General features: G+C 40.9%; 3 protein-coding genes across 3 annotated transcripts; 2 read left to right on the top strand and 1 right to left on the bottom strand.

Moving 5' to 3' along the window:
• Nucleotides 1-3,661: 3,661 nt before the first annotated feature.
• Nucleotides 3,662-7,451, bottom strand: LOC122401674. The gene is made up of 5 exons (XM_043403954.1): nucleotides 7,420-7,451; nucleotides 6,354-6,502; nucleotides 5,745-5,942; nucleotides 4,528-4,736; nucleotides 3,662-3,835 (listed from the first exon to the last, which is right to left on the bottom strand). Exons 1-5 carry the CDS (start codon nucleotides 7,449-7,451, stop codon nucleotides 3,662-3,664), a joined length of 762 nt encoding a protein of 253 aa, XP_043259889.1.
• Nucleotides 7,452-14,491: 7,040 nt separating this feature from the next.
• On the top strand, nucleotides 14,492-15,700 carry LOC122401727 (E3 ubiquitin-protein ligase RNF12-B-like). The gene is made up of 2 exons (XM_043404055.1): nucleotides 14,492-15,422; nucleotides 15,586-15,700. Exon 1 carries the CDS (start codon nucleotides 14,492-14,494, stop codon nucleotides 15,410-15,412), a length of 921 nt encoding a protein of 306 aa, XP_043259990.1. The 3' UTR covers nucleotides 15,413-15,422; nucleotides 15,586-15,700.
• A 3,042-nt stretch (nucleotides 15,701-18,742) lies between these two features.
• On the top strand, nucleotides 18,743-19,240 carry LOC122401673 (the record flags this gene model as incomplete). The annotated part of the gene is made up of 1 exon (XM_043403953.1): nucleotides 18,743-19,240. A coding segment is annotated over exon 1 (492 nt), but the record flags the coding sequence as incomplete, so codon positions are not given.
• Between the last annotated feature and the right edge of the window lie 606 nt (nucleotides 19,241-19,846).

Here is a 19,846-nt window from a genome sequence, read left to right as displayed (position 1 = left end):
TCATCAAGTATACATTCCTGACAATATTCAAAGAGCGATTTCATAAAGATTCCCATTGCAATAAAATAGTTATAACCGATTATTGGAAGCGAAAGTTGCTTAAAATGTAGCGCTAAAAGTTATGGGATTTGGATAACTTTTTAGTAGTTAGAATCAGTGATGCCAGATTGAGCACCGGGTGCACTACTCACACTATGCCAGATCACGCGTACGTGAGCTCGTGGAGTTTCGGAGAGTCGACAAAGGCAAACTGACACATGCCCCCTTTCTCGATTCTCCGAAGCTGCCCGAAGTAATTTCGGATCGTCTCGTGGGAGTCGAGAGAGGAAGGCTCATTTGCCTTCTCGCTCTTGGACAACTGAAATTCGACCTCACGTCGACGGCATAGGATTCCAAGTCTCGACTGGCCAGGTATTTTTTATTTTCCGACCTATATATGTAGACGAACATAAGCAAGATACTATAATGAACAAAATTTTGTGAAATTTTTCTTACGGAAATACACGTTTTATGACCCCCTGATCATATTTGAATTATTGAAAGAAGATAAATTCATTTTTATTAATCCTATATATGAGCGGACATATGTCTATCATTTCAGATATCACTTCTGATACATCTGGCAACGTATAACCATTACTGCTGGCTACTGCCAGCCTCTCGCAGCCTCTGCTGGCTTCTGCTGGCCTCTGCTAACCTCTGCCAACATGTGCGGGCTTCTGCCTGCCTCTGCTGGCCCCTGCTGACCACACCTGATACTTCCGACAACGTATAACGATTATTACTGGTTACTGCCAGCCTCTCCCAGCCTCTGTTGGCCTCTCCTGACCTACGCTTATATTTCTGACGACGTATAACAATTACAACTGACTTCTACCAACCTCCGCTGGCCTCCGCTGACCACTGCTGACTACCCCTGATGCTTCCGACAACGTATAACGATTACAACTTGCCACTGCTTGCCCTTGCTGGTCTCTGCTTGCCACTCCTTGCCACTGCTGGCATCCGCTGGCCTCCGTTGGCCTCTGCTGACCACTGCTGACCACCACCGATGCTTCCGACAACGTGTGACGATTACTACATGTTACTGCTTACCCCTTCTGGCTTCTGCTGGCCCCTGCTGGCCTCCGCTGACCATTGCTGACCACCGCTGATGCTTCCGACAACATATAACGATTACAACTTGCCACTGCTTGCCCCTGCTGGTCTCTGCTTGCCACTCCTTGCCACTGCTGGCCTCCGCAGCCCTCCGCTGACCACTGCTGACCATCCCTGATGCTTCCGACAACGTATAACGATTACTACTTGTTACTGCCTGCCCCTGCTGGTCTCTGCTTGCCTCTGCAAGCCTCTGCTGACCCCTGCTGACCCCTGCTGACCCATTGCTGACCACTGCTGACCACTGCTGACCCTTGTTAACAACTTCTGCCATGATATATACGTATTAAAACATTGTATAATGTAAATCTATTGCAATAAATGATATAATTACAAAGAATTCTATGTGTTCTCATCATTTTTTACCTTTCTTTTCCTCTCCAAATCATTATCTTAGTTATAAGACTCCCTGAAACTCCTTGGTTTCCCTGAACCTCTTTCTAAGTCCAGAGCCAGCTGGAAAGTCCTGAAACAACTGGGACGTCCTGAAACAGCTGGAAAGGCCTGAAACCGCTGGAAAGCCCTGAAACAACTGGAAACACCTGAAACTCCGAACTTTGCTAAAAATTCAGGGGGCCCAAGAAATTCCAGGACTTTCCAGCTGTTTCAGGACTTTTCAAAATTCCAAAGAGTTTCAGGACTTCCAAGTTGTTTCAGGACTTTCCAGTTGTTTCAGGACTTTTCAGCTGTTTCAGGGCTTTCCAGCTGTTTCAGGACTTTTTGGGAAATCGGCGAAATTTTCGAGCAAAAATTTTTTGACGAAAAAAATGAATTCTCGATTTTGCCAACAGGTACGAGAGTGACGGTTACAGAAAAAAAAATTTAAAAGTTAATTTTTTATTTTGGCAGCAAGTACGAGAGCTGGACACTTTGGGAATCCAATTTTAACCGGAAAAACGGTCTCTTAAAACTAAGGCAATGATTTGGAGAGGAAAAGAAAGGTGAAAATGATGAGAACACATAGAATTCTGTTAAATTATATCATTTATTGCCATAGATTTACATTATACAAGGCTTGAATACTTATAAATCATGTCAGAAGTTGATAACAAAGGTCAGCAGTGGTCAGCAGTGGTCAGCAGGGGCTAACAGAGGTCAGCAGAGGGATGTAGAGGCATGCAGAGACCAGCAGTAACAAGTAGTAATAGTTATACGTTGTTAGAAGCATCAGGGGTGGTCAGCAGAGGCCAGCGGAGGCTGCGAGTGGCTGGCAGTAGCCAGCAGTAATGGTTATACGTTGCCAGATGTATCAGAAGTGATATCTGAAATGATAGACATATGTCCGCTCATATATGGGAATAATAAAAATGAATTTATCTTTTTTCAATAATTCAAATATGATCAGGGGGTCATAAAACGTGTATTTCCGTAAGAAAAATTTCACAAAATTTTGTTCATTATAGTATCTTGCTTATATTTGTCTACATACATAGGTCGGAAAATAAAAAATACCTGGCCAGTCGAGACTTGGAATCCTATGCCGTCGACGTGAGGTCGAATTTCAGTTGTCCAAGAGCGAGAACGCAAATGTGTTTCCTCTCTCGACTCCCACGAGGCGGTCCGAAATTACTTCGAAGAATCGAGAAAGAGGGCATGCGTCATTTGCCTTTGTCGACTTTCCGTAACTCCACGAGCTCACGTACGCGTGATCTGGCATGTGTGAGTAGGGCACCGTCGGTGCTTTTCTGGCACCTCTGGTTAGAATCCCCTATTAAAGATGGCGCCAGGTGTTTCATAATTGTGGTGCCCGCCAAAACAATGATTGGGAGGACATCTATGAAAACTCGCTGAAGTTGAAGATTTGCAAGCTACTGTTAGTTAAGAAGATTTCATATACATTTCATCTGTTTCTATTCGATATTTGTTATTTTAAAAACGAAGAATTCAGGTAGTCTGTCACAAGCTTTTAATGAACAAACATATATACTTAATAAAATATTTAATTAACATATTTATTTAATTTGGTATAAAGTCTGCCATTTAATTTTTAGTTACCAGAGACTTGTTAAAAAATTAATTAAATAGAATAATATCTGAAGCGGTTTTATTTATATTTATAATGTTACGAGGAATTATCCAATCAATCGCATATCAGTGTATTTATGATAGCTGCTGTATACACATGGATTATTTGTCGAAATTGATTATAATTTTAATTCAGAATAATCGTCAGGAAAAGCCGTCAATCACCATAAAATATCGCATAGTAAACGATCTTGATGAAAAATTTGCTTTATCGTTATATTGTCGTAAAGAGTTTAACATAGACCCATACTATCTATTAAACCTCGGTTTAAAAAATAGTCTACCACTTCGAGCCATCGTTGAATTTACAGGCAGATCTTAAGTTCGCCATTTAAAATTTTTATTATGGAAATACCAGTAGTATGAATAAAATTACGAATAAACGTATTATTCGTTTTTTTATTGTAGTAGAGTGCCCTTCGATAGCTTCGTCAAACAGGATGATTCATGGTAACCTATGCAGACGAATTTTTTTTCCTCAGACCATAACGGTGGTTTGGTTTCTTACGTTGTCGGCGGTGTTTCCGTTCGAACCATCCGTGGATTCTCTGTCACACGATCGATTTTCATTCAGCTGCAGTTGCACAGAGGCTTCGGTAATTAATTCGCTGAATCTGGCGGCAACTTGCTTCCATTTCACCAGGTCAGCTGGCTGCAATGGGATCCGATCGATCAGTTGCACGAACGATCTCCATATTTTAAATCGTTCGCGTTTCGGAATTTCAAATTTTTTGGAGAACGTTCTTTATATCGCCCCTTAGGTTAAATGTTAAAACAGTTAAAACTAGGATACACCTCAGTGCCTGCAACAACGTTAAATGAAGTTAGAAAAATAAGTACCAAGGTAAACTTTAAGTTACTTTAACAGTGCTTTGCAATTTAAAGGGGCGGGGGAGGTGGATTTTTTTTATTTCTTTTCAGTGTTTGGAGGAGTGGTCAGCAGTGGCCTGTAGGAACATTTAAAAGTACATGCTACTTTATGATGGACTATACCGCTATCAACGACCAGAATGCCCAAGCTTGTCGGGAAGTAGTTCGTTCCTTACAGCAGTAGATGAGGTGCCAGATATAATAGATCGAAAATTTGTTAGTTTCATTTAACCTTTTCATATGATTGCTGTGTACGTTAAAAAGAAGGCAAATATGAGCCTTTCTCTCTAGTCTCCCACGAGACGGTCCGAAATTACTTCGGGCAGATTCGGAGAATCGAGAAAGAGAGCATGTAACAGTTTGTCTTTGTCGACTCTTCGAAACTCTACGAGCTCACTGGCATCTCTGGGAGAGACGAATCATTGTCCTTACGTCGTACCAATCCCCGCGTTTAACGTTCGGTTAGGGGCTTACCGTTAAAGTGAAAAAGACTGGAAGTAGCGCTATCGGAAGTGGCGAACCGCGTAGTTCCGATCTCTCGGATGGAGGGCCGGAAAGAGTCAAGTGTCTCAGTAAATCAAGAAGCCCGGCCAGAAGCTCCCCGTGACGGCCGCCGACGTCCTGTCGTATTAAACCCCAGGCGTCCCGTGCAATCACGTGGGCGGTCACCCCAGGATTGTCAGCTGGTCGATGCAAAATTACCATTTAATGACCGGTCGTTCTTACTTCCCTGACGGGTACGAATGGAATCACAATTTACGCCGACTATTGGATCAAGAGCTTTCTATTATGCGCGATTAGATCTTTGCGTGTTCCCCGTAGATGAGCCCGATATGCTAATACGACAGGTTCAGCGTTTCAACAGTGTCCATACGTGTCACTTGACCACTGTGTTGCTTTCTCATTCTACGAGGGGAGTCTCGCGCAACAGCGTTCAAGTTTAACGTTTCCTTTCTTATTTTTTTTCGCAAAGCATTGACAGTTCTATTGTACTAGATACTTAGGGGCGCGAAAAATAATTTTTTATTATCTTTTATTAAGTAGTAGTTAAGCATAGTAGGTGTACAAAGTAGCCTCCGTCATAGAGATCAGAACGCAAAATTTTCTTAAAGCTGGTTGGTTTTCACTGGTACTAAACCTATTTTAAACAAAAAACATGGAAAATTTAGGAAACTATAGCATTTTGAAGAAAAAGTTTCTACACAAAAAAAAATGTTTTCTTCAAAATGATATAATATTCTTAATTTTCCGTATTTTTTGTTTAAAGTAAGTTCAGTAGCAGTGAAGACTAACCAGCATTAAGAAAATGTTGCGTTCTGATCTTTGTGACTGGATCTTAGATTAAAAGATATAACTACTATTTAATAAGCTAAACAAAATTTACTAAAAAAATATTTTCGTATAGTTTAAGGGTCTCTCTACGCGTCTCTAGAAGTCTAGTACAACAGAACTTTTAATTATTTACGAAAAAATAAGAAACTTTAAATTTTAACGCTGTTACAATCCCTCCTTAAGCGTCATACTCATTAACCCTTTCTTTATTTAAATTTTAATAATTTATTTATTCGAACGCTCTGCTAAAATTTGTTTCGACGACCCTTTAAGATAAGGAACTTGTACGTATCTCTCGAGTTCTATTATTTCAACAGCCGATACAAAGGTGCAAATCAATTTCTTCGGTTCTCGAGTACCTAGAAGAAGTTGTTGCACGTGTTGGGGCATCACAGGTTTCTTGAGATGGCCGAGGAATAGCTGCAACGCGGCTGCGCACTCCAGGGCCACGTTGTTGTTGTCCAAATCCGGTCTTTCCCCTTTCTTCAACGAGTTTAGGATCCGTCTTCTGAGATCACGGCGACCCGAGCGCCGGAACAAACCCTCCTCTCTGGCATCTTAACACAGAAACGCGAAACTTTTTGCGAGTAAACGTCACTTTCCGCGCGTATCGCCGACAAACACCGAATTTACGTTCACGAGCCATAAAACGTGGACAAAATATATTTTTCGTCGACAGTTTGAAGGTACGATACGAGACAATAGTAACTCGAGTGCTCGGAAATTAAATATTATTCAATATTTTTAATAAATTTTTAAATTGCTCGCGACGCGTAGCCGTTCGATTGATTTTTCAAAAATTAATTTTCACGTCCCCGGACGAACGTGAATTGACCCCGGAAAATTAAACCCGCGTGATTTCCATTAGCTTCTTAAATCAAATTTGAATATGAAATTCGTCGTGCTCTGGTCTTCCATGCATTTTAATTACCGTTTCTCGGTTACGGTTTTCTTGTTATCTTACGTACGTTCTTTCAGGAAGTTCATGATTTGCTTCACCGACTGCAATGACTTCTTCGATATTATATCGTCGTCTGCGTTCTGCCTGCGAAGAAACGTTTGGGAAAATAAACCTCTGAGAATATTTTTTTCCAACAGTATGGCCTGGAAATATAATCTGTGTCAAACAACCATTTTACAAATATCTCGCACTAGGGTATTAAAATAAAAACTATTGACTAATCCTTTCCAGAAGCCAATCACAATAGAGGATCGATTTATTTCTTTGCTCTACAGTGTCCATTTAAATCGCGACTATAAATTTGTAAAATAACGTAATAAACAGAGAATTTTACAAATAATTAAACCTCATAAGCGATGAGAAGTATGATAATAAAATGAGAAATTGGAACCACCACCGTTGCTAATTTGATAAACCTCGTGTGGCTGAAATGGGCTTACGAACCTAATCCCAACCGGCCTATAAGACGTTAGACATTCTCCTTTATTCCACGGTTCGATAGGTAGCTCCAGTAAACACGCGAGATTCGTCTCTCCCGAGTGTTTTCGTCAGAATTTATTCTCGTCGGTAGCAGACGATGCGTCGGTTATTATTCTCCCGGCATAAATTATTCATCGTTCGGTTGCTGCGAACTTGGTTGCTGGGAACACGTTCGAGTTGGATCCTCGAGCGCATTCGTATCGGCCTTTGAAGTGGAAACAACGAAGAGTGCAGCGTTAAGGGGGCTGCGAGAAAAGCTTTGTTGCTCGACGGGGATGCCCCGAGTTGCAGTCCAATGATCATTCCATCGCGAAACATCTGTATCGAGTAAATGGCAAATGGGGAACCACCCCCCTCGCGGTTCGTAACCGGGCCTAGAAACTCCCATAGACTGTTGCGATACGTGCTCTCGGTGGGTCGAATGCTCGTTGGACCGTACAACACGAAATTTCTATCGCCCTTGCTTTTAGTGAATATTAAGACGCGGTTGGTAACATTAGGTTCCACAGGAGTCGAGGAAATTTTATTCCCCAACAACCATCAAAATTTAACGACTTATTGGATTCGAAATTGAATAAGCTTGAGATGCTAACATCAAACCTATGGACGCTTCGTGTATATCCATTCCTACCAAGAAATTTTTAAATTAGAATCGCATAGAAGATAAAACGTATTTGAAAACGAATTTTGTTTCAGGTGGATACTTAGTTCCGGAGAAAACAATTATTTACGAAAAAATGCTGGGATAGTAATTATGGAAACGTCCTGTATAGAAATTTAAATTCATTTTCAATTGAATTTATAATCGAGTTTTATCGCACATCAGTCGTGTAATCAATAGGAGTAACTTCTTTAGGTATACAGTGTCAAAGTAAGTGTGAGGGTATAGTCATTGGATAGGGGATGAAATGCCCTTTAAAACGAGCGTTCGAACAAGTCGATGGCGTAATTAGTTCCGGAGATATGACAGTTTTAATTTCAAGTCGATGCGGTGGCTAGTTCCGGAGATATAAGGGTTCGAAGCGTTTGTTTACGTCGCGAGGTGAATGAACTTTCACTACGGGCTTGTCAAGGTCATCGACCGCACGTGCTCGTAGTGAATAGTAAACACTACGTCACTCGGTCACTCGGTCACGTACGAGAGAGAGCGAGAGTGAGATCCGACGCGTAAGACGGAGACAGAGATGGTGGAAATTGAAAAATTACCCCTTTACATAAATTACGATATCTTCAAAACGGAAAGTCCAATCGATATAAACCAAAAACCGTTTCAAAGGGGAGGCCTTACCACTTCTAACAGTGGCTCAATTATGGGAAAAACTCTAGTATTTTCGGAATTGCACTCGTCTAAAATTTAACTATTTCTAATACGCATTGTTAGACTATTTTAAGCCAATGGAAACTGAAGATTCTCTTCTTTCATCTTTCAGCAATGCTTGCAATGCCATCAGGCGATTAGGCAGAATTGTCTCGGGCCGAGTATCGGTTAAAAAAATTTGTTGACAGATTCTAATTTATAAATTGCAATATTTTCATGGGATACGTGAATTTAGAACGCCGTATAAATCGAAACGTATGCAAACTGTGCGTACAACGGGAGCCAGATTTGCTTTGCATGCGTGGATTCATCTGTGGAAGCAATGATTAGTGTAATTGCACCGGGCGTGCAAAGTTGGTTCGAAACAAATACGGTTGGGGGACGGGGAATGGAAGTTCCCCGTATATCGCGTAACAAGTTTTGTCAACGAGCGAAAACTATTGCTCGCGTGCCCATATTCCAGGCAACGACGTCGTTATTTATTATTGTTATTTCACGCTGCAAATCCACGGGAACCGATATTTATTCTTTCCGTGTTATTGCGTCCTACCAAATTAACGAAACGAAAGAGAATTACGCGCGGAAATCTACAAACAACCAAAAACGCATCGAAGGGATTCGACGAGCCCTGTGCCAAAATCGCTACGTCCGAAACTGTCCGATTTCTCGTCATAATTGGCAGATCGGCTCGAACGATACGCGAAGTGGGGGACAGCTAAACAAGACGTTCGCAAATTTCATTTGCATCGTAATCTCAACAGTCCCTGAAGTTCCAGCAAAACATCGGAAAGTGGATCAAGGTTCGCGGCGAGTCTTCCCGGAAGATCGTCTCGGTCTCCTCCTGCATAAATTGCAGCGCGGGATTATGATGCAACCGAGAGAGACTGAAAACAAATCTACACGCGCGTCCTTGTCGCGTGTCGGGATATATAAAGAGTCGTCGATCAACTTTGTGCTTAATAACAACCCGATAGCATGGTCGGTAGAATCGTTTGGGAATTCGTCCTGCTCTGTCTGGTCGTGGACGTGATCCTGGTCGCTGGATCGCCACGGATTTACGATCGACGAGCAAGGAATCCTAGACATGCTTCCTGTCCCTCGTGCGCTCGAGATCGCCCAGACGCCCTGGCATCCTGGTAAGAAATTCGATATTCTCTGCCATAGTAGAATATATTCTGGCTCGGAGTCCGGGGAAATTATTACGTTTGCCACGATTTAGTAACTGTGTAATAAATTGTCAACCTTTAACTGTCGACTGTCGGACCATAATCGTGAAATTGTGAGACCGGAGTTTCGATAAAAGTGTATCCTAGAATTAGAATGTATCCAAGAATGATTAATATTCTTTGAAAAGCATTCTCATTATTATATTTGTGTCATGAAAGTAATAAATAAATTTTTATTTGACCAATTTCAATTCGAAATTTGGATCTTTGAACGCTAGAACTACCAACGATTATAGTGCATTTATTTATACCAAAGAAATCTAAACGATGGATACTCGAAGATATGTATAGCTTAATGGAAATAAATATTTTACAATTTTTATTAGAAATTACGAATGGGTCATTTTGTTCGCTTCTACTGTCTCCTCAAAGAATCGTTAGTGAAATAAGAGTTTAAAAATGTTTCTTTCAGGTCTGTGCCACCATCCCCAAGAGAGTACCGTGGCATCGAGTCGGAGATCGTTCACAGGCCTAGGAACCAACCCTTCGAGTCCTCACCGTACTCTTCGTACCCTTACGGCCCGTACAACCGAGCCCTTGGAGGCAGAGAAGCCACGCCAATCGTCAACAGAGCCGAGAACACATGCAAACGCCAGAATCCCTTCGCCTTCGAGAGAAAATTCGATTCTAATGTGGCTCCTGCACCGTCCTCCTCTCTTTACAACGTAGATGCTCCGGTGACCCCTTATCAGCCACGCGTCTCAGCCTTCGAGAAGACTCCCTACAGGAAATCGAGCTTCTACGACGCTGTCAGACCTCAATCCGACTTGTCGACTCAAGACCAATACTCTGATTATTATTCCCCCGTTGAGGAACCCTATTTCGAGGGCGTCGAGAGGCTGCGAAACGCCTACGAGGCCTCCAAGAAGAATATTCACCCAGTCTACAGGGCGGACAGGTTCAACGACGACTCCGTGGAGGACGAGTACCCTAACGCTCGATCCGAACAGTATTCCGGATGGCAGGTTCCCGATTTAGGCAGTCCAGCGGGCTCCAGAATGCCAGGAGTGGATCGATTATTTCAACCTCGAAGGGATCAATCTGAAGAGATCAAGCACAGTGGCTACAACCTATCACCGGAACATGATGTCCTAAGGAGGGTGCAGAACGTCGCCAGAGACGGAATCGTGGGAGGCAATGGTAGCGTCTGGCAGGATCGAAAGGAGCGGGAGCCTGAAAGGAGTCCACTGCGGACTGTCGAGATCGTTTATGGAAGAGATGGGGCCGTTAAAAAGACGAACGACGACGATCGTGGCAACAGTGGTCGCGATCCTCGCGAGGACCAGTCGCAGGAGGAGTTTAAGGGGAAAAGGGACGCTGCTGGTAAAGGTATTTCTGCGGAGGATTCGAAGGAATTCAAGGAGAGCAACACGAAGCAGGAGCAGCCTCTCAATGAAGAAGGACCGTTGGAATCCACAGAAGTATATACCGAGCCCGAACCCGTCGAGATAAAATTGGTAACAGGGCCTCTAATGCTTCCTTGATGGAATGGAAACGATGACCGATGGCACTCTTAAGGGATATCTATGGAATTATTATTACGAAATTGGTGATCGTTCTTTTAGAACTGAATTTTGTAGACTGTTTCGAAATAAATATTCTGGGGAACTATGAGGGTCCTGGAGTTATGGAATATCTGTGGAATTATTATTATGAAATTGACGATTGTTCCTTTAGAACGAACTGAGTATTGTAGACTATTTCGAAATAAATATTCTGGGAAACTATGAGGGTCGTCCTGGAGTTAAGGAATATCTATAAACGGTGTCAAAATAAATATTCTGGAAAATTATGAGGGTCGTCTTGGAGTTGAGGAATATCTGTGGAATTATTATTACGAAATTGGTGATCGTTCTTTTAGAACTGAATTTTGTAGACTGTTTCGAAATAAATATTTTGGGAAACTATGAGGGTCGTCCTGGAGTTAAGGAATATCTATAAACGGTGTCAAAATAAATATTCTGGAAAATTATGAGGGTCGTCTTGGAGTTGAGGAATATCTGTGGAATTATTATTACGAAATTGGTGATGGTTCTTTTAGAACTGAATTTTGTAGACTGTTTCGAAATAAATATTCTGGGGAACTATGAGGGTCCTGGAGTTATGGAATATCTGTGGAATTATTATTACCAAATTGACGATTGTTCCTTTAGAACGAACTGAGTATTGTAGACTATTTCGAAATAAATATTCTGGGAAACTATGAGGGTTGTCCTGGAGTTAAGGAATATCTATAAACAGTGTCAAAATAAATATTCTGGAAAATTATGATGGTCGTCCTGGAGTTGAGGAATATCTATGGAATTATTATTACGAAATTAGCGATTATTAATTTAGAACGAACTGAGTATTGTAGACTGTTTCGAAATAAATATTCTGGAAAACTATGAGGATCGTTCTGGTGTTATAGAATACCTATGGAATTATTTTTATGTAATTGGCAATTGTTATTTGGGAAGGAACTGAATATTGTTGGTTGTTACGAAATAAATATTCTGGAAAACTACGAGGATCGTTCTGGTGGTATGGAATACCTATGGAATTATTTTTACGAATTTGGTGATTGTTATTTATGAAGGAACTGAATATTGTAGGTTGTTTCGAAATAAATATTCTGGAAACTATCGGACCTGGAGTGTCTGTTTTTAAATAACAACCGGTACAAATGAATTTTTGAGAATGTTCTCTTATTCATAATTTAAATGGATTTAATTGGTTATTTTTTTAACGGGATCGTCTCTCTTATTTAAACGTCATCGATCATTTCTGCGAAGCGTCGCGCAGCGTGACGAGTATATGAACGTTCGTGGTAAAATTCGTAACTTCTAAATGGATCACCGCTTTCGATCTAGGGCTCTTAATATTCTTTTAAAGAGGACGCAAAGATGGATCGATTAAGAAGGATTAGTTAATATTATAGAGTGCAGTTTACGAGGAAAACGTTCACGAGCTAGCGATTTCTGTTCAAAGTTTGTCCTCTTAAAAGACACCATTTTGAAAAGATTTCAAAGTACGTTAATGATTATGGTAATTAATGGTAATTTAACCAAGCCTTGGTGTTTATACGTACGCATATTCCTTGAGGATTATAAATTTGTTCTTTAATTTTAACTGAAATCAACATGCTTCGATTATTAACGCGACCTGTAACGCACTTTATAATACTACGATAACAAGTTCGAAATATAATTGAGGTGGTAATATTTCCAAATAACTGTTGCATTTATTTATCGAACAAATCTTTTGCTTGAAAACAAATGTTAAAGTATTCAGTGGGATTTATAATAAATGTAAAAGGTTACGTGATATATCAATTTATGAGTTCGGAAAAGGTTTCGACAGAAAAAGCATCGATGCAACGCGCTCCATTTTTGAAAAAGCTGAAATAAAATCCAATTTTCCACTTTAGAATACAGAGGTTTCAACGCAACCGGCTCTAGCCATAGCGTAAAAACAGTAGGAGATAGTACAAACACTGTAATAAATGTAAATAAATCTAAAATTGCATGTTCGGGATTAAAAATGTATTTGAAATGAAATGGAACCATAATGAAATCCTAAATCGATCCTAAATAGTATGTCCAATCAGAATTTGATCGGTGAACTGTTACGTTATTGATCGTATCTCAATCAGAGCATGGAAAATCGGATTCGATTTCAATTAGAACCCTTTAAATTTCTCTCGACTATTCCTTTTGGTTGTAGCAATGTGAAAATAATTGCCAAGTAACGAGATCGACGCGTAAAAACCAAAGCTAAATATAATGGAACAGTCGAGCTCGAAGAAATTGTTACGACGTGATTCGGAATCTAACAATAATCGTGTCGGTTGGAGGCAAAGAGACTAATATTATATCCCCGGGGAACTTCATCTGTCAACACTTGTCGAATTTAGAAAAACGTTTCGAGTTCTACATTCTACAAAGAAGATCGATGGAAATGGTTGGTAGAATGGATGGGTCGGAAATCCATTTCTCCCATTAAAAGATGAATGAACTGTCTCTATGGAGGATAAATTGTTCAACCTGGTTGCTGACTAAGATTTATAGATGATTTTTTATGACTACGAACTCATTGGTTTCCTTTCGGGCAAACGTGCAAGTGAAATACCTAGATCTTGTTACGATCTCGACAATAAATTCTATTAAAGTAGACAATCGAAATTTATATCCTACTGTATTCTATACCTCTATGGGTTTCTAAAAATTTAAAACAAAATCTTATTTTTCATTTTGAATATATCTTTAAATATTTAATTAGTCTAAGCGCCGTCCGTCTTATAATGTTTACAAGGATTCTAGTTAGCCTCGTTAGAAACAGAGGGTGGCTACAAGCGCGTGCACGTGTTTTCTTTATTTCAGTACACCCTCAGGAATAATTTGCAGTAAATATTATGAGCAATGGTTGAATTATTGCATTATGTTATTATGTGTAGCGCGTTATTGTTTGGAAACACCATTTCGAAGCCTGACAGAGGAGGACGTAATAATAATCATAACGCTGACGATAACAAGACCGAGTTTTGCAACTCTCGACCGAACGAGTCCTCAATTATTCTGCTTCTCGTGGCGAAATGCGGTGGTACGTAAATACAGGCTGAAATTATACAGTTATTATGGCCGTATCGGAAGGTCTGCAATGGTCTTTACGGGACGCTCCCTTAAACAAATACATTCCAGAAACGGCAGAATAAAATGGCACTCCAGACACCTGAGTCTGCCTATTCCTGACTCCTTTCTAACGTTATGCAAAAGATATGGTTAAGACGTATAAGTCAAGAGCACAAACGATTCCGAAGATTCCCGGATATTGCAATTTTCCATTTCTTTTCGAGGTTTTGAACAATCATTAACACGGAAGGAATATTTACTATTTTATGAGAAATTTCCCAAACAGGATTCAAATTTTTCGATCTCACGACACGTGGAGTCCAGACATGCACCGAAAATTCTGTAAACAATCGACGCAACAATGTCGAAATTTAGCATGGTCAGCGACCTGCCTGAGGAATTTCGACATTTCACAATGACGTGTAGCTATCGCGAAGTGCGTGCGTGCTGCTTTAAAAACCACTCTCGTCGGATGAATCTTCAGTACAACGTTGAGTTTCGCTATCTCACGATGCACCTGAACGCCAGTTTCGCCTTTCTGTTGTTGGCTTTGGCAGTGGCCCAGGCCGTGCCAGCTACGAGGATCGAGAAGAAGTCTCTAACCGACGAGTTAACCAAGGACGCGATAGAGCTCGAGGAAGTCGGCGATGTAGACGACAAGGACAGATCCAAGAAGTCTACCTTCTTGGTGGATGTTCGTCCTGCAGCAGAGAACCAAGAGTCAGCGAAAATTTCGTTGCAATCCGAGGGTCAAGGCGCGGTGCAAACCTTCAACTTGGTCCCACAACAGTGTCAAACGGCTCCACAGATTCAAACCTACAACTTCCAATCGGCTCCTCAGCCTGTTCAGGCTATGAGCGTCATCCAAAGCGCCCCGATGGTTCACCAACACTCCTACATGATTCCTCAGCAAGTGGTTCCACCGGTTCACACCCTGCAGATCGTCCAACAACCTCAACCTTGCCCCCAACAGGCGTCTGTGAACATCATCGAGCGTCAGATCGAGGCAACTGCAGCTCCGAAAACCGAGATCGTCACCCAACCGCCAGCTCCTGAACCAAAACCTGAACCAAAACCGGAGAGGATCGTCGCCCCGGAACCTCAACGGATGGAAACTATCAATTTTGTTCCTGTGGAGCGTCCGTGCAACGACAAGTTCGTCGTTGTTCCACCAAAGCCAATGGTTGTGATCCCTGAGCCCACAGTGGTCAAGGTTCCACATTGTCCTCACCACTCTCACGAATGCAACTGTGCGCTGAGCATGGGGCCCGTGAAAAATGTTAACACGGAGGCCAACCAGATGTCCTACATGATGGTGGACGAGTACCCGTACGAAGTTATGTATCGAAACCACATGCGGCCTGACGGAGTCACGCGTCGACACCATGCGCACCCTCACCACGCGGCGAAATTGCACTTGAAAATGCACTAGGAGAAAACAGGTGGGTCGAGAGTCGATTAGCATAATTGTACAAGTGTATTTTGTCTGAAAATGAGATAAGATTCAAGTGATTTTAACGATGGTATTCATTGGGCTAATTATATGGGGCTCTCAGAAGATGATACTATGGTTACTCATAGTTTTCTTTTTCTTTTGTTTAACAGATGTAACCATGAGATTTGCTGACCTTTGCTAAGGCATCACGCAGAGGTTATACTAGTCCTGTGGCAGCATATTCCACTGTATATGCAATTCCACCGAGTGCAAATAAAAAATGATGCAATATAAGAGTGTAAAATTTTAATGTTTAACCTGGGCACTTACCACTTGGGATCCCAGTCCTGATCTCCCTGAAAATCCTATTAACTTGTACTTATCGAACTGTGATAATTGGGCTGCGAATGTGTATGCATTTATTGGACATTTTAATTCTCGAAAAACTACAGAATGCACTTAATATGCAAAAATATAAGAAATACTTAGAGTAAGATACCCTCTCACTTTATTAGTCCTATGAATAAAAATCTGAATTTGCATAAATATCCGCAGTCTAGTGATAATTGAAGGTTCCCTGAATTTTTAATTTAACACAGCAATTTCCCTAGCTCGTTAAAAATTGTTTTAATTTCCTCGATCCAATTTCCCCTCCTGTGATTAATCTCATTGAATTTCTATCTAAATTCAGTCTCTCTAATGTTATGGATACCCTCATTCCGTTCAAAATACAATTATGATCATTCAATTAGCGTTTTTATCTTTGAAAATCATTAAATGTACAATATTCGAGCTGAATGTTAAACTGCAATATACTGACAGAAATAACAGTGATTTCGAAATTGTAGCAATTTACTCATTTATCTATGTGAAAGTTTACCAAAATATTATCTTGAAATATTAACAGTACACAAGTCGATTATTTCCACTGACTAGACCAAAATTAAAGTAAGAAATGTATTATTGTTTGAAGAGTCTTAAACCTTGATCGAGTGTATTTAAACAAAGATTAAGAAATATTTCATAAGGATCGTATCGCAGATTTGTTAGTGCACTCCAGCTCGGTTAGGTCATGCCATTAGGGATATGTTACAGGCTGCTTGAAGCACACTCTGGTAATACGGAAAGCTACGCGATGAAAAATACATTTGGCTGTTTAACCTCCCTTCCGGAAATCCTCTAAGGACCCAAACTCCTGATGGGACTGATACTTTTAGGTATCGACGTGACTCTAGTAGCTTGGTGCGATAGTAAGTTCTTACCAGGAAGCGCTGAAAAGTATCGATAGCTCAAGTACTTCAATTTCGTGAATACTTGATGGACGTCAAAACCATACCGCGTATTAGTCGATACTAAAATACCAAAATCGGATTTTGTCGATAGTGGTAAATATTAAAGACAGTTTGAATGATTTAATACAAAATCGTGCGTGCCAAATGTGATAAAGAGTGTCTATTATTGTAATCTATATTGTCTAGTTCAATGGACACGAAGCAAATTTTTGACAATCCATTCACCCTCGTTATCCAAAAGAAATAATTCTAACATGAGTTTCGCGCGTAATTTGATTTTTGAAAGAGATTCATCGATGATATTCGCCGTCGGAGAACATGGTGGTGGAAAGACCAACGAGATCACGGTGCTTCAAAACAAAAGGTTTGATTTAGGAAAAATTGAATTTGGAGTGCAAAGTCTGTATATACGATTTGGTAGCGTGGTCGAAGCATTGGTTAGCGAATAAAGGGAGTGGAAATCTGGATAAATAGCGGATGGGGACTGATATATGTAGTTGGGAACGGATGTTGTCGGTGTGAATTGGACGATAAAAGAGGTAAACACGGTTGCTACCGCCGTTCAGGTGGGAAATAGTCCACCACAGACCACGCTACATTTCCAGTAATTTTATAGAACGCGGATTTAAATTATACGTTAAATAGGCCGATTGAATATGGCGAATGTGGTGTTTCACATAACGCGACAATGGTCGATAATTCGTACTTTATTTGTTCATACGGATAGAACATAGGACAATAGTTTCCCTCGCGTATGCACGTATGTATGCACGCTTGCGTGACACGTATGTGCGACGCATGGTAGAAACGTGGTAATTAGGATCCAGTTACATAGGTAAAGTGAACAGTATTTAGTACGTAACGCGTCGCATACAGAATATCTCTGTTTTGTATTATTCAAGAAATATTGTATTTAATAAGCAGAGGAGCGACGTTATTAAATTCACGCGAACAAAAGCGAAACAAAAACAGCAAGTTTGGATACGAAATTCTGAAAGCAACGCGTGAAATTTGGGGTGAAAATTGTATTCTTCCTGTTTCAAAAGTTTCATTATTTGGCGGGTTCAGTGTAAGTCTAAATTCTTCAAATTTGAATTAACAATGGATTTGAAACCTTCGAGATGTCTTCTATTTATCGTAAAAATCGATCTACTTCATACTTTGCTGAGAAATGGCGAAACTTTAGTTTGTCACTAAACAAAGTTAGCAAAGCATTTCGAACCATAATGGTATAAGTCCACCTTACGCTCTATTATTAATATTTCTACATAAAAATGAAAGAACATATTATATTGTACGTTAAAAATTATTCTTCATTAAAACTGTACTCATTATTAAATTTTCACTAACTGATATGTTTCTGAAATTTCACTCGAGAATTTAAACGCTCTTCAATTATTTTCATACACAGATATTTTTTAACACTTTTCTACACTTTCAGATGTGTTTCTGTAACTTTAATATTTATCTGGAATCTTTTTAATCAACGATTGCAAAACAGCTAAAATGAAACTTACACTTCAGTGGTTATTTCACTCCAGAATTTAAACATCCTTCAATTTTTATATACAGACATTTTATAACACGTTTCTGAGCTTGTAGAAGTGTTTTTGCCTGGTTTTTTTTAAACAATGAACACAAAACATCATTTTACGCAGAATAGCTAAAATGTGGATTACACCACTATGGTTCTCAACCCGCCATTTTATAATACTTTCGCTGAGAATTTGGAAGGGAATCTTCTTCTAATCTGCTCTGCAATAATACACTCCCCTAATAGAATATAGAAAATGTATCCAGCCCTAAATTAACGAGTCAATTTCAAGTAAAAGTGATCCACGCTTGCACCGATCGTTCTGTCAACAACTTGCATAATCGCGTCGAAATTTATCACGTGTCAGCAGCGTCGAGTGTTTTGATATGCGTGCGCGATTTCAACACCCTCGCGGTAACGAGGCACCAGGAAACGCATGCACATTCCTTTAAAAACCAGCTCTGGCGAACAAATCCTCAGTACAACGCTGAGTTTCGGTATCGTACGATGCATCTAAACGCCAGTTTCGCCGTTCTGTTGTTGGCTTTGGCAGTGGCTCAGGCCGTGCCAGCTACGAGGATCGAGAAGAAGTCTCTAACCGACGAGTTAAGCAAGGACGCGATAGAGCTCCAGGAAGTCGACGATGTAAACGACAACGACAGATCCAAGAAGTCTACCTTCTTGGTGGACGTACATCCTGCAGGAGAGAACCAAGAATCAGCGAAAATTTCGTTGCAATCCGAGGGTCAAAGAGCGGTGCAAACCTTCAACTTGGTCCCCCAACAGTGTCAAACGGCTCCACAGATTCAAACCTACAACTTCCAATCGGCTCCTCAGCCTGTCCAGGCTATGAGCGTCATCCAAAGCGCCCCGATGGTTCACCAACACTCCTACATGATTCCTCAGCAAGTGGTTCCACCGGTTCACACCCTGCAGATCGTCCAACAACCTCAACCTTGCCCTCAACAGGCGTCTGTGAACATCATCGAGCGTCAGATCGAGGCAACTACAACTCCGAAAACCGAGATCGTCACCCAACCGCCAGCTCCTAAACCAAAACCTGAACCAAAACCGGAGAGGATCGTCGCCCCGGAACCTCAACGGATGGAAACTATCAACTTTGTTCCTGTGGAGCGTCCATGCAACGACAAGTTGGTCGTCGTTCCACCAAAGCCAATGGTTGTGATACCTGAACCCACGGTGGTCAAGGTTCCACATTGTCCTCACCACACTCACAACTGCAACTGCATGCAACATGGTGTGAGCTTCTTGCAATCTGTCGACAACGGAGACAATCGTATGTCCTTCATGACGATGGCGGAGCGCCCGCAAGATGTCATGTATCGAAACCACATGCACCATCACCACGTGGCGGAGATGCAATCGAGAATGCACTAGGAGATAATAGGTGGGTCGAGGGGCTTAGTGCATTTTTTAACGATAGTAGTATTTATTGGGCTAATCATAACAACCCTTAACACTTTGACTGCCACGTCACCCATATGTGGGTGACAGAACTTTTAACAGTAGAGCTGTAATAATGAATTCTCAAGTTGAAATGTTAAAAAAAATAAATTTCAATAGGCTTCGTAAATTTTAATGAGG

The sequence above is a fragment of the Colletes gigas genome, unplaced genomic scaffold, assembly GCF_013123115.1.
Source record: "Colletes gigas isolate AHSC1104 unplaced genomic scaffold, ASM1312311v1 Colletes_gigas_Sc00027, whole genome shotgun sequence".
Lineage (NCBI taxonomy): Eukaryota > Metazoa > Arthropoda > Insecta > Hymenoptera > Colletidae > Colletes > Colletes gigas.
Note: the sequence above shows the minus strand (reverse complement) of the source record. Positions and strands in the feature narration are given on the sequence as shown.

Coding starts and splice junctions, on each gene's coding strand:
- LOC122401674 (XM_043403954.1), bottom strand. CDS start 7,451: ATGGATATACACGAAGCGTCCATAGGTTTGAT. Junction 5,943..6,353: donor CATGAACTTCCTGAAAGAAC/GTACGTAAGATA, acceptor TTCTGTGTTAAG/ATGCCAGAGAGGAGGGTTTG. Junction 4,737..5,744: donor CGTGCAACAACTTCTTCTAG/GTACTCGAGAAC, acceptor TGCATCGACCAG/CTGACAATCCTGGGGTGACC.
- LOC122401727 (XM_043404055.1), top strand. CDS start 14,492: ATGCACCTGAACGCCAGTTTCGCCTTTCTGTTGTTGGCTTTGGCAGTG.